The sequence below is a fragment of the Cicer arietinum genome, chromosome 3 (assembly GCF_000331145.2).
Source record: "Cicer arietinum cultivar CDC Frontier isolate Library 1 chromosome 3, Cicar.CDCFrontier_v2.0, whole genome shotgun sequence".
Lineage (NCBI taxonomy): Eukaryota > Viridiplantae > Streptophyta > Magnoliopsida > Fabales > Fabaceae > Cicer > Cicer arietinum.
Window position 1 is genome coordinate 65,312,847 of NC_021162.2, and position 16,496 is coordinate 65,329,342.

Genomic DNA, 16,496 nt, shown 5'->3' on the forward strand with positions numbered 1-16,496 from the left:
ATTTTCTGTACAAGTAGTCTTCATAGAAAAAGAAAAAAAAAAACATGATATCAACTATACAACTAAACATATAAATAAAATTGCGAGTAAAGATAATTTGTTCGATTGATTTCTATTTTCCGTATAAGTAGTCTTCGTAGAAAAAAAAAAAGAACATGATATCTTATTGGCCCTTGTGGCCGAAAAAAGACCAACTAATGTTAATCACCTAAACTCGCAGGTATTGTGTGAAATGAGAAAGTTATCTCATATATATCACACCCTTAAATTTAACCTTATTTTTTACTTCTACTTTGCGGCATTTTCTAACACTAAAATAAATATTTCATTTTTTTATTTATTATTTGTCAGCTAACCTATGAGATATTATAGATATACGTTGAAAACTTTTTATATACTCAAATGGAAAACTCTAATACATAGTAACTACATTTACACGATATTTAATTAATATTATAATATTGTAAAATATTCCAAAAAAATATATTTCTTTCCATAAAATATTTATTTCTAAATACAAAAATTTGTTTACTAGATCAAGAACATTAAGAAATTTGGTATAGTATTACAAATTTTACAGTTATTATTTATACAAGTCAAACCTTCAAAAGAAAATTAATTTTTCTTTGGTTCTTTTTAAAAAGCCAAAATTTATAATAATAATAATAATAATAATAATAATAATAATTAAAAAAAAAATAGTTATTATTTTTCAGCTTTTGAGTCATACATAATAAATAACCTTAATTATCTATATTTTTGACAAAACGAATAACCATTTTAATTTGCAAAATTTGACGTTATAAAAAATCCCTATAAATACATCACAATAGTTTAAACATTTTTCATCAAACACAAATCAGTTAATATAGTAAGAAAAAAAATGGGTTCATTTTCTGTATTGTATATGTTGGGCTTATCACTCATTATGATGGGTCACATTGCACATGCCCAAGACTTAGAATCAGATGCAGACTATGTTAACGCACACAACATAGCAAGATCTAATGTTAGTACTAGGGTTCCACTTCCAAATGTGGTTTGGGATGATTATCTTGGTCATTTTGCACGTGTCTATGCCTATCAACGCACGGATTGTAAATTGATACACTCCGGTGATAATAGTTTCGGCGAGAATATCTTTGTGAGCGATCGCGACATTAATGGCACGGACGCAGTGAAATTGTGGGTGAATCAGAAACGATATTATGATTCATCTCGTAACAAATGTGTTGGTGGTGAATGTCACCAATATACTCAAATTGTTTGGAGAAAATCAGTAAGTATTGGATGTTACAAAGTAAAATGTAAAAATGGAGGCACATTTGTTATTTGCTATTATGCTCCCCGTGGCAACATTTTGGGCGAAACACCATACTAACTCATTTCCCTAATTGATACCAGCCTCCCCCTCCCTCTTTCTTTCTTTTTCTTTTTCTTTTCTCTCTCCTTTTTAAAATTAGGTTTATTATGTATTTTTTTTTTTACAAAAAGGGAGTTTGGGCTTCAAGCCCAACTTCTTTTATAATGTAGTCCTTTTTTTTTGTTGTTGATAGATTCATTATTATTATTCATATTATTAATTTTTTACTAAACTTATTTTCTAAGCCAAATTTCATTTTACTTTCTTCAAATTGGATGTTTAGTTTTTTATTTATTTTTAGTTTCTCTCTAAAAAACAAAACAAAAATATTAACAATAAATATTTAAATTGATTGAGATGAGACATCTAATTAATCTTAAATATTTATAACATCTGAGTTGTGATAACTTGATAACCTTAAACTCTAAATTAATTATCTTTTAATCAAATTGGATCGATCAAGATATGATGTCTTCTCAGTCATTGTTTAAAACGAATGAGTTGTGATAACTCTGTTATTTTAAATATTTTCAACTAATTTCAAACAAACAACCAAACATACTCAATATAATAAATTCCACAGGCCTGAGATCTTTTTTCCTTTATCAAATTAACAATATCTTCTAATTAAATTTAAATTTCCCCTAGAAAACGTATTTCTTTAAAAACAATCAACACATCCGTATTTTTTGCCCAAAAACTATTGATTTATTCATCGCATCAGGAGATACGTAGGAGCAAGATCGTACTATTGTAAAACATAATAATAATAATAATAATAATAATAATAATAATAATAATAATAATAATAATAATAAATTTAAACTTTAGGAAAGAAAGGAGAAAAATTATATTTATCTTTAGTTTATCACTCATTATGATGGGTCACATTGCACATGCCCAAGACTTAGAATCTGATGCAGACTATGTTAACGCACACAACATAGCAAGATGTAACGTTAGTACTAGGGTTTCACTTCCAAATGTGGTTTGGGACGATTATCTTGGTCATTTTGCACGTGTCTATGCCTATCAACGCACGGATTGTAAATTGATACACTCCGGTGATAATAGTTTCGGCGAGAATATCTTTGTGAGCGATCGTGACATTAACGACACGGACGCGGTGAAATTGTGGGTGAATCATAAACGATATTATGATTCATCTCGTAACAAATGTGTTGGTGGTGAATGTCACCAATATACTCAAATTGTTTGGAGAAAATCAGTAAGTATTGGATGTTACAAAGTAAAATGTAAAAATGGAGGCACATTTGTTATTTGCTATTATGCTCCCCGTGGCAACATTTTGGGCGAAGCGCCATACTAACTCATTTTCATTTGTTTAATGTATCATGTAATTACGATATATTTGCTACTCAATATTTGAATAATTGGTAACTTTCTTTATTTTGAATCACTTAAATATTGTGTCATAATTCATATGGTACATCTTCAGACACACTAATTCAAAGAGATTGAGAATCAATTTTTTCAATAGTCGTATATTTCTTTTACATATGTGAACAACAATGATTATTAATTTAGTTTGAAATATAAATTATAATACTTAGTTTAAAAATCTATACATCCTCTTCAAAGCTATAGCAATTAAAAAACTAGATTGAAAAATAATTTTATTGTGCAAATTAATTAGTTAATTACATAAGTTAACTACAATAGTTAGTTATACTAGTTTTATATTATTCATTGACCGAAAAACAAGGTATTTTTAAATTTCTTAAATATTAATATTATACATATATATATATATATATATATAATATCTTTTTTATTATCACAATATATATTCAAATAAATAAATCATGTTCATGATCATGTTAGGTTTATTTATTTATTTCTCTTTCCTTCTTCAATATTCAATATTATTAACAGTAAACTCAACACGAACGATAGTCAGCTATCGCCACAGTTGGATTTCTTCTTTTTCATTTTATTTTCGTCTTCTTCTTCTTCTTTCTATCCTTTTTTCTTCTTTCTTTTTTTTCCTTTCTTTCTTCTTTTTTCTTTCTTTTTTTCTTCTCTCATTTCTCTATTTGATACCAGCCTCCCCCTCCCTCTTTCTTTCTTTTTCTATTTTGTTTCTCTCTCCTTTTTAAAATTAGGTTTTTTATGTATATTTTTTTTTTAGAAAAAGGGAGTTTGGGCTTCAAGCCCAACTTCTTTTGTAATGTAGTCCTTTTTTTTTATAGATTCATTATTATTATTCATATTATTAATTTTTTATTAAACTTATTTTCTAAGTGAAATTTTATTTTACTTTCTTCAAATTGGATGTTTAGTTTTTTATTTTATTTCTAATTTCTCCTAAAAAAACAAAATAAAAATATTAACAATAAATATTTAAATTGATTGAGATGAGACATCTAATTAATATTAAATATTTATCACATCTGAGTTGTGACAATTTGATGACTTTAAACTCTAAATTAATTATCTTTTAATAAAATTGGATCGATCAAGATATGACATCTTCTCAGTCATAGTTTAAAACGAATGAGTTGTGACAACTCTGTTATCTTAAATATTTTCAACTAATTTCAAACAAACAACCAAACATACTCATTATAATAAATTTCATAAGCCCGAGGTCTTTTTTCCTTTATCAAATTAACAACATCTTCTAATTATATTTAAATTTCCCCTACAAAACGTATTTCTTTAAAATCAATCAACACGTCCGTATTCTTTGCCAAAAAAACTACGTAACTTTGATTTCTTCATCGCATCAGGAGATACGTAGGAGCAAGATCGTATTATTGTAAATAATAATAATAATAATAATAATAATAATAATAATAATAATAATAAAATTATATTTATCTTTAGTTTATTTTGAAAAAATTATATTTGTATTTAAAAGAGGAGAAAATAAATTTATATAAGTTAACATTAATTTTGCACAATTAATTATAGGTAACCGTATTTTAATGAATGTCGTAGAGTGCTCATACCTTTCCTACTCATAATCGACTCCCGAATTTAAAATTTACTTGTAAAACTAGTTACAATCTAACCAATTTTATATAATCAAATTCAATTCTATGGATTGATTATAAAACTGATTACGATAAATAATTTTTATATATAGGTAGATTGATTATGTGGATAAAGTGTCCATGTACTACCCTAACCCTATTCCACATGGCCACATTCTATCTCTAACCATCATATTTTTTTTATTTAATTTTAAAATACAAAAATAATTGAAAACTGGCACACAATGAATTCTTATAAGCAAAATTTTATTTAATTTAAATATTTTGAAATATATATAAGTTTTGAAAAAAATCTAAAGTTTAAATTTTTTAGAACACTTTTTATCTTTCTAAAAAATGAAATTTTGAATTTATCTAAATACATCATCTATATTTCAAAAAAGTTAATTTGAAATTTTTGAAACAATTTGAAATCTATAAGAATAAGAGAAATTTTCAATTTGTTCTATTGAAAATAAAAAGAAAATTATAAAATAAATAAATAAATAAATAAATAAATAAGTCATTTTGATTTATTTATAATATTGATATTGTAGTTATGCTATTTTGATTCGAGGGGAACAAAACTCTGATAACACCGTAGGTCATTTTGAATGATTCCTCACTAGTATTAAATCATCAGTTCTTGAGTAAAGAAGAATTATTAATTATTAATTTTTTTTTTTGGACCTGTCAAAGTTAATTGTAAGTATTTATTAGAAAGTTAACGAATGAACATTGAACTCAACACCTTATATCTCCGAAATCATATGGTCTGCCCTCATTCAATATTACCAAGTAGGAGTGTAATTATTTGTTTTGATTTGCTTTGGGACGAAAAAATGTTTCGAACCAAAAATTAAAATTAGTTAATTTTAGTTGATTTAATTTTTGTTATCTATTTACGAAATATAAAAGCCATGAATAACATATTGGTTTGATTTGACTTAATTGGATTATTAATTTAAGATATTTATGAATGTTCATACATATTTTTCAATTTTCCTTTTTTTGCCATCAAAATTAAATAGATAATTAGTGCAAGCTATGTTGTCTAGATTACAATTTTGTACCACTTTTGAAACTTTAAAAATATTTATGAATGTTCATACATATTTTTCAACCTTCCCTTCTTTGCCATCAAAATTAAATAGAATATTAGTGCAAGCCATGTCCACATTACAATTTTGTACCACTTTTGAAACCTTCAAAAAAATTTATGATATTTTTCAACCTTCCTTTCTTTGCCATCAAAATTAAATAGAATATTAGTGCAAACCATGTCCACATTACAATTTTGTACCATTTTTGAAACCTTTAAAAAATTGACTAGTGAAAATCCTCTATATATACATGTATTTCCTTATCATTATCACATGCTAATCCACATTAACATAGCTCATAAAAACAAGTAGAGAGCCACAACTCATAGCTCATAAAGCAAGTAGAGAGCCACAACTCAAAATGAAATTCACCATTTCATTTTTGTTATTTTTCTTAGTCCTAATCCCCTTTGCATTTAGTGATCTAAAGGTTGGATTCTATAATTCAAGTTGTCCAAAAGCAGAAAATATCGTTCGTCAAGTTGTTCAAACCAATTTCAACAAAAACAATTCCATTACCGCTGCTTTTCTCCGTATGCACTTCCATGACTGCTTTGCTAGAGTAAGCTACTACATACCCCACAATTAATTCTTTGTATACTCATAATAATAAAATTTACTCATTTTTCTCTCTATGCTCAAAGTTCTAAATAGTGATCTACTTTCATAAATTTTCCATTATAAAATCATAATTTTAGAACTCAAGGTTCTATTTATCTTTCTCTCTATGCTCAAGGTTCTATTTATCTACATTCATAAATTTTCGATTACAAAATCATAATTTTAGAACTCTATAAAATCAATGTGGCATTTCAATTTTTTCCATTTCCATATTTTTTTATTAAATACATTATTGTGATGATTTTGATGGAATAGATATTAAATTAAATTAATGTTGTAAAAATAATAAAGTTAACTAACTCTAATTTTTGTTTTACTAAGTTTAGTTTAGTGATAAAATATTTCTATCATATAATCTATAAAAATGAATTAAAAATTGTATAAAAGTATAATTTATTCAAAATATTATTTCATAATAAATAATTGTAAGCACATGCATTTCTCTTGCCTTATGAATATTAGACAAATATACAATATTTATCATTACACATGCAATTTGGTTGATTTCATTGATGGGGTGTGATGCATCCATATTAATTGACTTAATGCCGGAAAAGAAATCAGAAAAAAGATGCACAATTAAACAAAAGCGTAAGAGGATACAAAATAATAGACGAAATCAAAAGAATCTTAGAAAAATTATGTCCATCAACGGTTTCATGTGCCGACATAATATCTTTAGCGACGAGTGATTTCATTGTTTTAGCTGGAGGACCAAATTAGAATGTCCCAACCGGATCAAATTTTAATTTCCATGGCAGATCCAAAAAAATTAGTATAATATTTTTATAAAAAAATATAGAAAAAAGTTGAAATTCTTCTGAATTAAGAAAAATACAAAGATTTAATTAGTTTTGAAAATTAAAATAGTAATAATCTACAGCATTATAAGTTTTTATAATGAAGTTGATGAAAATAATTGATAAAATTTATATATAAAATACTTGATCATCTAATAAAAAGTGTATTAATGATAATTGAGATGAAAGAGAATTAGAGAAATAGTTGTAACGGCAACATCTATTTTTTGTTATAGGAATAACACATTTAAAAGTGTATTAAACTAAAGAAATAAATTTTGCCACTAATAAAACACAAATTAAAATAAGTTGTGGGACAATAATGCGTTTTCTAATGATTTAAAAGCCTGAAATTAATCACACAATAATGCGTTTTCTAATACACTAAAATCGTGTTATGAATTTTTTTCAAAATTTTAAAAATGTTATATATTAATGTACTTTTAAAGACTAAAATGAGTCTAATTTCTTTCTTTTTACTATGAATTTATTTTATTATTATCATCAAAATCACTATCGCTAGTAGAAAAAGTAATTTCAGATAAGTCAATATGAATCGAGACTTTAATTTCATCACATAAATGAATTAGATTAAAATGCAACTATTTAGTATTGGGTTGCAAATTATTAAACCCAACCCAATTACTATGGGATATGAGGACCAATGTACAAAATCGGCTCATTCCATTTTTCTTTTAGTTTTATTCATCTGTTTCAATTTTTATGCCACTTTTGTTACATTAGTTTCTCACAATTATTTGATTGTTGTTATATGATAAGATAAAATGCATGTAATTTTATTACAGTTACATTGTATATCAATTAAACACAAATATATTCCTTCTGTTGAACCAGCCAAACAATTAGAGATTTATAAACTTTAAAATTTTAGTTAAATTTATGTTTTTTTATTAAGTTTATATATTTAAATATATTTCTATTAATAATTTTAAATTAGATGATAATTCTTAAAGATTTTATATTGTTGTTATTAAAATTGTTTAAAAAAATTACAAGATGTTTGAATTGGGTTGGTTTGGACAAATACAATATTTTATTTCAGTTAATTGGATTAGGTAAAAAAGATACAATTGTTTTTTAGTTTTTATTTTTACGGACCAACCCATTCTAATAACGGATAAATGTGTTAACCCATTGAAACTAACCCATTTTGATAGTTCAATTGGTAAAATGTTATCCCCATCTTCTATGGAGGTTAAAGAGGAAATTGATTTAATTAAAATTGACTCTTCACTCAAATACTATGATAATAAAAAAATATGGTTGCTCTATTAAGGGCAAGTTGGCGAGGATGATTATGAGATGTTGTGAGTATTATGTGACTTGTAATTGAATATCATAACTAACTAACGAATCAATCAGTTAATTTGTTGGTTAGATTTCAGTTAGCAATTGTGTTAATTGATTCAGATAATTCATATATAAATAGGCTTGCAAAATAAACCTTTTTCACCACTCTATTGTTGAGTTTCACTAGTTTCTTTGTGTACAAGTAACAACTATAAGCTAACAGGGAAAATAAGAAAAATGGATTATTGAAGGAGAAGTAAAACAAAGAAGTAAAGTTGAAATATGTATAGAAGAGATCGATCACAGAATAAAAACACTAAATTATTAGGCTATTAGAGTTCTAAACTATAAGAAAAAGAAAGAACAAAAGAAAACTACCTACAAATTTAAAACATTATTTTCTTTATTTTTATTCATTATTTTTTTTTCAAAAGTGCACACTACACTTAAATAAACGTGGTATATATACAACCAATGAATGATAATCATCCACCTATTAACGTTTTAAGGTTCTAAAGAAAGTTGTAAGAATATAAGAATTTAAAGTGACATTACTTGATATGATGAATTATTTTAATTATATTTTGATGCCTAGAGTAATATTTTTTAACGAAATTATGATCTAATTAGTAAATATTAAATAGTATTGATGATAATTATTTTATATGTTATCTTACGTGTGTGTGTGTGTGTATATTGCATCATAATTATATACGATGCTTATAATATATATCGGTAACAATGATAACATGCTTAGGATAATACTTAAGTGAATAATTGTTGAAGTAGTGCTTATTATGCATGTCATGTAATGCTTAGAGGTTTAAGTTTACTGATAAAAAAAATCATTTTAAAAAATTCTAACTTTAAATTTACTAGAATCATTGTGTTTGAGTAATTTTTAATTGAATTTTTGAAAATATAAATTAAATCTGGTGGACTGGGACAATATTTTATGGTTTACTTTTAATAAAATAAAATAAAAACTAGATAGGTTGATTTAAGTGTGGGGTACGAGTATATAAAAGTGGTATGGCGTATAATTTATAGTTTGAATTATTTAAGCGCATGTTATATGGGCTTCGTCTTTTATCAGTCTGGACTTTGATTCATTGTATCCGCTTTTTTTTTGTTGAAGAATTTACTTGGTCTCACCTTGTCCTTATACATTCGCACATTTCTCTAAATTCTTTTTTGCCCTTTATATTTTATTAAATAAATAAAAAATAATTAGTAACATAAAATTAATTAATCATAAATTCTGAATTTCCTTCACTTTTTATAAAGTTGTAATATGAATATAATATTTTTTAAATAAATAATAATTAGTATTAACCGAATCAAACCTACACTGTACATTCGAAATTAATTATGAAACTCTGTAAATATAATTAATGTTATTTTGTAGTTAAAATTTTCATAAGTAGGGTCGACCACAGCAATGCTACCATCCTTGATCATTTTATATAAAAAAACGTTAAACCATTGAGATTTCACAAAAATATTAAAAATCAGAAATTATAGATTTCTTTAAAATATGTTTATGTTTTGACTATTTTATATTCTGAAATTCATTCATTCATTATTATATTGTTCTCTCTCGTGATTTTTATTCTACATTTTTTATAATGAATTTTACTATAATTATTTTATACAACTATAAAATTTTAAATTAAATAAAATATTTAATATAACAATATTTAATATTTGTCATTTGAACGAAAATAGAGTAACATATCTATTCTACATTTATGCCTAGTTTAAAAATAGAAAATAGTACTGGACATTTTGACCTGAATACATCACACATTTGAAAAATTACCAAATTTTATCATTAAAATAAAATGTCGACCGTCATGAATTGCCAGCATTCTGAAAATGGAATAAATAGTGCACCCCTTTAACGCACATATTTACATATTAATGACACAAGTCACTAATATTATTGATACTAGCAATAGACCCGCGTGTAAGAAAGAAACAGAGAAAATAGTGTTGGACTCACACAATAATAATACAATCGAAAAATAAAAAACAATTATTTTTCTTTTCCCTTTGATTGGAAGAATCACAATTTGCAATTGTAACTGATTTTAAAATGGTTGCAACGATATTACAACAATAATTTAAATTGCAGTAATTTAAAACCATGGGACAAGTATATAGCAAGCGAAGTGTTCGAGGTTTAATGAAGAACCTTTACTATGGTTTCGTTTATTATTAAAAAGGGTTGCAGAGAAAGGGGAAGGTGGCAGAGATAGAGCCATTGTAAGACTGTGTTTGCTTAGCGTCATGGCTAATAAATTATTGCACGGTTTCTAGACCAACCCTTTGGATTGTTCCTCCTTTTTTTTATTACTTTCTAACATCATTTTTCATTCATCCTTTACTGCGTCCCATCTTTCCATGTATATTATCACATGCTCTTGTTTCCCTAAACTATATAACTAAAGCTCATAATTTATTTTTCTTTATAAATATTGTTCAGCTTTCATTTGCATTCACAACTTTCAACATTCATTTCTACGCTTTTTTTTTCCTTTAGTCTTTTCTACTGTGTTTTCTTCATTTTCATGTTCTCCTCATTATTAAAAAAAGTTATCCACCTTAATTTCTTTATTATCAATTATTTTATTTTCAACCTCATTTTGTTATCTCTAGATGTTGCACTTTGTAAGAAATATTTTAAATTAGGTGAGACATCTATTATGTGGCTTATATGGTGTTCATTTATAATTTTATTTTATTATTTCTATTTTGATTGGTGGGGATTGATGTTGTTTTCGTTTTATAAATTTGTATTTATCTTTTATTAATTAAAATAGAGAGATATCAAATAGAAAAAACGAGTCAGGTGACTCACTCGCCCGCATAACCTAGAGTGATCGAGCAAGTCTTAATAATTTGCAACACAATATATGTCGGTTCAAATTGATTGATACATAAAATCGAACCCATTAAGTCAGAGTAGATTAAACCAAACCAATTTATTTGACAACGCTGCCTAATGGTAGGTTTGACCAAACATATATATCTTGGGTAGACTCAAATGAAACTTAAATTTCAGTTGAAATTAATTTTAAATAGTTTATACAAGTAAATACAATAGTTAGTTAGCAATATATTAGTTTATACTAACTGGTTCTTACTCGTTGGGTATAAATCTTAAGTAATATTTGATGTACTTTAACAAGTGTTTCATTATTTAAAATTTTTTATTTTTACTTTTTCTTCAACTATATATGATTTTTATTTAGAATTATAATACCTAATTCAAACTTTTAAAATCAACTTATTAAATTAAAAATGTTCTTAAAAAAAGTGAGAAATAACAGACACATATTAATACTCGAAACAAGCCTGACATTCAACCTTAATAATGTTTCAACTTTCATGTTGCATAAATATTTGAAGAGATTATATATAAAAACAACTTTGTGGAAAATATGTGACAATTTAATGAGTTTCACTTATGAACCGTGATTTATATAAAACAAAACTAATAAATCACATTCTCTCTTTATTTAGTAGCAAAATAAATAATTATTAGAAAACAAAGCCCAAATTTAGCACAAGAAGTGGTAAACAGGTGCTTAGATTATTGATGAATGAATGAAGTTAATAAAAACAAATAAGTGTGGTAAGAAAACGAATCATTTCGTTTTTACCCAAAACTAGAAGGTTTCCAATTCTGAGCATAGTTTCTCGGATCATTGGCTACACTTGCACGAGGTAAGTATACATACATCAACAAAAGATAAAAGCTACATTGTCAGAATACAAAGTACATGGTCAAAGGAACTTTTGTGTTTGTTTGTCCCTCATCCAGCTTGATCGATAATTATAGTGTTCCACAAAACAAGCGCTATGTTAGAAGGACTTTTAATATTAACAATTCTCATATCTCACATAAACCATGTTAACTCATAATTGAAAAATGTGAGTGTGGTGCATGTTGCCAAAATTCAAATGTTTCAGGTGAATTTCAAGAAAAACACGTTATCAAAATTTATATACATTTTTAAGGACACACACAATTAACATCTTTCAAGCCATCCTTACTACATTTACGTTACTATGTTTATAAATTCAGACATACGCAGTTGTTTTACATCAAGTGAATTAGCATCAATCACAATTTAGACACTAGACCAACGCTAAATGCAATTTAAGGAATTTTTTTCCATTTAGCATCAATCACAATATCAAATCAACTATCATAGAGTATCGTCGCACACTAAAAATAGAGTATAACAAAAACAAACTATGAAGCCTAATAATAAATTGTTCTAACCAATTGAAACTAACCTTCAAATTTGTTTTACCAAATACTAATTAATTATGATAATAATACATGCACACTATATATTTTTTATGTATGAAAATCACACTTGTAATATAGAATTGTTTCAAAACTCATTTTTCTATGGAATGATAAGTATTTGAATTCTAATAGTTAATAAACTTTAATTAAAATTAAATTGAATTACAGTATTTGAGAGTTTTAATGTTGACTAAAATAATCTTTGATCTTGTCCATCCAACTACAAAGATTACTAAAAACTTTGTCCTAAAAAAATGAAAACTAGGGATAAAAAAGTAACGTATGCAAGCATTAAAATATGTAGCTTGTTTCATGATTTTCCATTGACTATATATGGATAAAAAAGAAGAGGGTATGGGAGTTAAAAGGACTAAAATGTAATTTGATTATTTGTCAATATTAATCTCCACCTCTTCACATTAATCTTTTTCCAGCAAAGCAATATTTTGTAGTCCGTAGCAAAATATATAATATATTTTACCTAGGTTTCAGTTTCAGTTGCAAGTTTCAAGTTTCAACAAAACATTTTGTTATGGAAGATAAGAAGCAAAATGACCCAAACAACACTCCAAACCAACATGGTTCCGAGAAAAATGAACCGGTTAGGTCAAGGTGGACACCAAAGCCAGAACAAATTCTCATACTTGAATCCATCTTCAACAGTGGCATGGTGAATCCACCAAAAGAAGAAACAATCAAAATAAGAAAACTTCTTGAGAAATTCGGTAACGTCGGCGACGCCAACGTCTTTTACTGGTTCCAGAATCGGCGGTCTAGATCTCGGCGTCGACAACGACAGATGCAACAAGCCACACTTGAGCAAAGAAATCAGATGTTGATGAAGCAGCCTCAACAACATGTTGATGATGGTGCACATGCAAATATAGCATGTGATGTGGTTCAAAAAATGGGGTTTGGTGGTTCTTCCTCTTCTTTAAATGATTCTTTGGGTTCTTCATCATGTGTTGCTGTTCAACAAGGCATGGATGGTTTCTTTTCACTTTCTTCTCAAATGCCTTTCCATGGAATTCATCAAACTTTAGCTGGATCATCACTTTTTTCTCCACCTCTTTCTCCTAATTTTAACTATCAGCCTGGTAATTAACTGCATCTTAATTTGCATGTCTTTTTTTTTTTATAACTAAAAAATAATTGGATAAAATCACAGAATAATTGCTCAAAATCATATTAAAAATATCTCCAATTATTTTATAACACAGACTATAGAAATATTTAATTTAATTTATTTATTATGCTATAAGACATTGAATGAAGTGATTAATAAAGAAAATTGAAAAATCACAATTTTTGTTAGGAAGAAAAGCAAATTAATCGATGTTAGTAATTGAATTTAGATGATGAGAGTTTATGTGTAAAAGTTGATGTTAGGTTTGAGGTAGGGTACAGAATAAAGTAGAAACCTTTTAGTTGATTTGACAGTTCCGCGTTTGAATTGCATGAAAGTTGTACTTTCCGGAAAAACATGAAAGCTACTTTCCGGCTCCAGTTTCTGTTCCTTCCTTTTTTTAATACTTCACTGCAAACATTTCCAAACCCTAGAACATTTTCTCTCTTTTCTTTTAATTCTTTATTTTCAACAAAACTTTTTACTCCTATTAAATTTTTAGTGTAAGAAAAAAATAAGTAGAGTGAGATCATTGGTTTTTTTTTTTTGCTTTACATTTAATTTTATAAAAAATATTGACCAAAATATATGTTCTAATTAATATTTTGTTTTTGGGAGTAAAGGATATGGAGGTAGTAGTGTTACAGGAATGATAACAGTGTTTATCAATGGAATTGCAACAGAAGTTCAAGCGGGACCAATAGACATGAAAACAGTGTTTGGAGAAGATGTTATGTTACTTCATTCCTCTGGTGTGCCACTTCCTACAAATGAATTTGGCTTCTTCATTCAGTCCTTGCAGCATGGTGAAAGCTACTTTCTGGTTGGCACTTATCATATACTACATCTTTAAATCATTTTTTTTATTCAAAATATGCAAACATGTCTGTACGATTCTCCCTTGCAATTGCACCATATATTTCTACAAATTATCTTTAATATATAACAGATAAAATACATTCTCAAAATTATCTTTTTAAAAAACTTTGTGAGGAAATTAATTTTAAAAGTATATTTAATAAATGATAATATTGAATATGATAAAATATGATTAGTTAGAAATTTATTTTTATCCACAAAATCTACTATTTTTACTTAAATGTGTTTTTTTTCTTAGTTGTGATTCTTAAATTTGGGTTTCAGGTATCAAAACCATGACAAGTATGAATGGATCAAGCTGTAATGCTACAGTGGAAGCTTCCTATACGCGTTTCACTGATTGCTGCTCCTCTTGCAACTATTAGTAATGTCATATATGGGGTCAAAATAATAGATATATCTATCTATGTGTGATATATTCCTCTTGTATTAAATATAAAACAAAGTTAGTCAATAAAAATGTTTGATTTAAATAGTAATTAATACATTAATTTTTATTGACCGAACTTTTTCTTATATTTTATACAAAATAAAGTAATTTTTAAGAAATTGATATATATGTATACCTATGTTCTTATAATTAATATTTATGTATCAAAACATGAAATATAAAAGATATGCCAACCCAATAGATGAAATATTAAGACTTACAAACAGTTTAACGAGCAATCACAATAATTTCAAGATTCCTACCTCTGCTAATGATAAGTTATATTACCTCTGGGAAAGATTATCCATGAGAAGTAGATTTAAAACGTAAAATCTAGTACACTTCATATATGAATTGCCTTTGATAATTAATTCACAACTATGAATTTTTATAGTAAAGTGTGATTATTATCGGGATAATATACTCACAATTATATATAATGTTTCCAATAGTGCGCAAAATATACAAGTTACAAGTCCCTTCGTTTTCTTCCTCTCCGTTCTCTTTCTTCGATTCTTTATGCGGGATAGTCAAAATCTGAATTACTAGATTTCATGTTCCTTTTAAACTCAATGGTTTTAGAAAAAACATCGTGACAACATGATGGTCGGCCAAATATGTAGCCTGCATAGGGTTGGGCTTAATCAGTGTTTTTTGTAGAGCCCATATTTATAGCCAGATCCAATAAATTAAGCCCTAAATCTTTTTGGGCTAGCTTAATCGGGTCAAGAACTCCAATTTCATAGCTCTAAAGGTTCATATTGCTAATTGACTTTAAATGTCTCGACTACAAAACAATCTAAATCTTGGTTGTGTTATTGTATTTTTTAATAAAGGATAATATCACAATTCAAATTAGTAAATATTTGGACTCACTAAATATTTTAAAAATAATTTATAAACATTAACGAAAATTAAATCCGCAATCTACGAATATAATGCCAATTTTTATATTACTAAACTATTGGAGTTTTTATTGTATTATTAACAAGTAGCGTCAATTGTTTCCTAAATTTAATTACATAAATAATAAATAATGCATAATGTGGGACAAGTTATACCAAAAAGATCACATGGAAATATTACTTTTTTTCGTCTTTAAAGATATGGTAGAAAAAGTAATAAAGAATTATAGTGGAATATTGAATTAGTCAAAAGTTGATAGATTTACTCAAACATTATAAAAAAATTTGTTTTAATCTTAAAAGTTTAATCTCTAGTAAAAAATACATTTATAATCAAAAATAATTTTTTTTATTTAAATTTTAAACAACATCTATAATATAAAAAATTTGTATATAATATTAAAATTTTGATTGTATTTTTTGTCAAAAAATATATTGACCTTCTTTTTGTTCACACGGGGACATGGTGGACCATTGTTGGGAACATATCAAACTCTCTTTAACTCGTGTTGCCTATCTTTTCTCCATCTTTCTCAAAGGGAGCAAAATAGGGGAAGGCCGACAAATGTTATCCTTCATACACACAAATATATACTTGTCTCTCTATCAACAAGATTATAGATACATAATACACT

General features: G+C 26.5%; 3 protein-coding genes across 3 annotated transcripts; all 3 read left to right on the forward strand.

Moving 5' to 3' along the window:
• The first annotated feature begins 872 nt into the window (after positions 1-872).
• LOC101502531 (pathogenesis-related protein PR-1 type-like) lies at positions 873-1,492 on the forward strand. Its single transcript, XM_004493177.3, has one exon. It carries the CDS (start codon positions 884-886, stop codon positions 1,379-1,381), a length of 498 nt encoding a protein of 165 aa, XP_004493234.1. The 5' UTR covers positions 873-883; the 3' UTR covers positions 1,382-1,492.
• A 751-nt stretch (positions 1,493-2,243) lies between these two features.
• LOC101514658 (basic form of pathogenesis-related protein 1-like) lies at positions 2,244-2,693 on the forward strand. Its single transcript, XM_004493295.2, has one exon. The coding sequence runs from the start codon at positions 2,244-2,246 to the stop codon at positions 2,691-2,693; it is 450 nt and encodes a 149-aa protein (XP_004493352.2).
• Positions 2,694-12,899: 10,206 nt separating this feature from the next.
• Positions 12,900-15,009, forward strand: LOC101503157 (WUSCHEL-related homeobox 11). Its single transcript, XM_012713758.3, has 3 exons — positions 12,900-13,618; positions 14,271-14,470; positions 14,791-15,009. The coding sequence occupies exons 1-3, from the start codon at positions 13,054-13,056 to the stop codon at positions 14,803-14,805; spliced, it is 780 nt and encodes a 259-aa protein (XP_012569212.1). The 5' UTR covers positions 12,900-13,053; the 3' UTR covers positions 14,806-15,009.
• Positions 15,010-16,496: the final 1,487 nt, after the last annotated feature.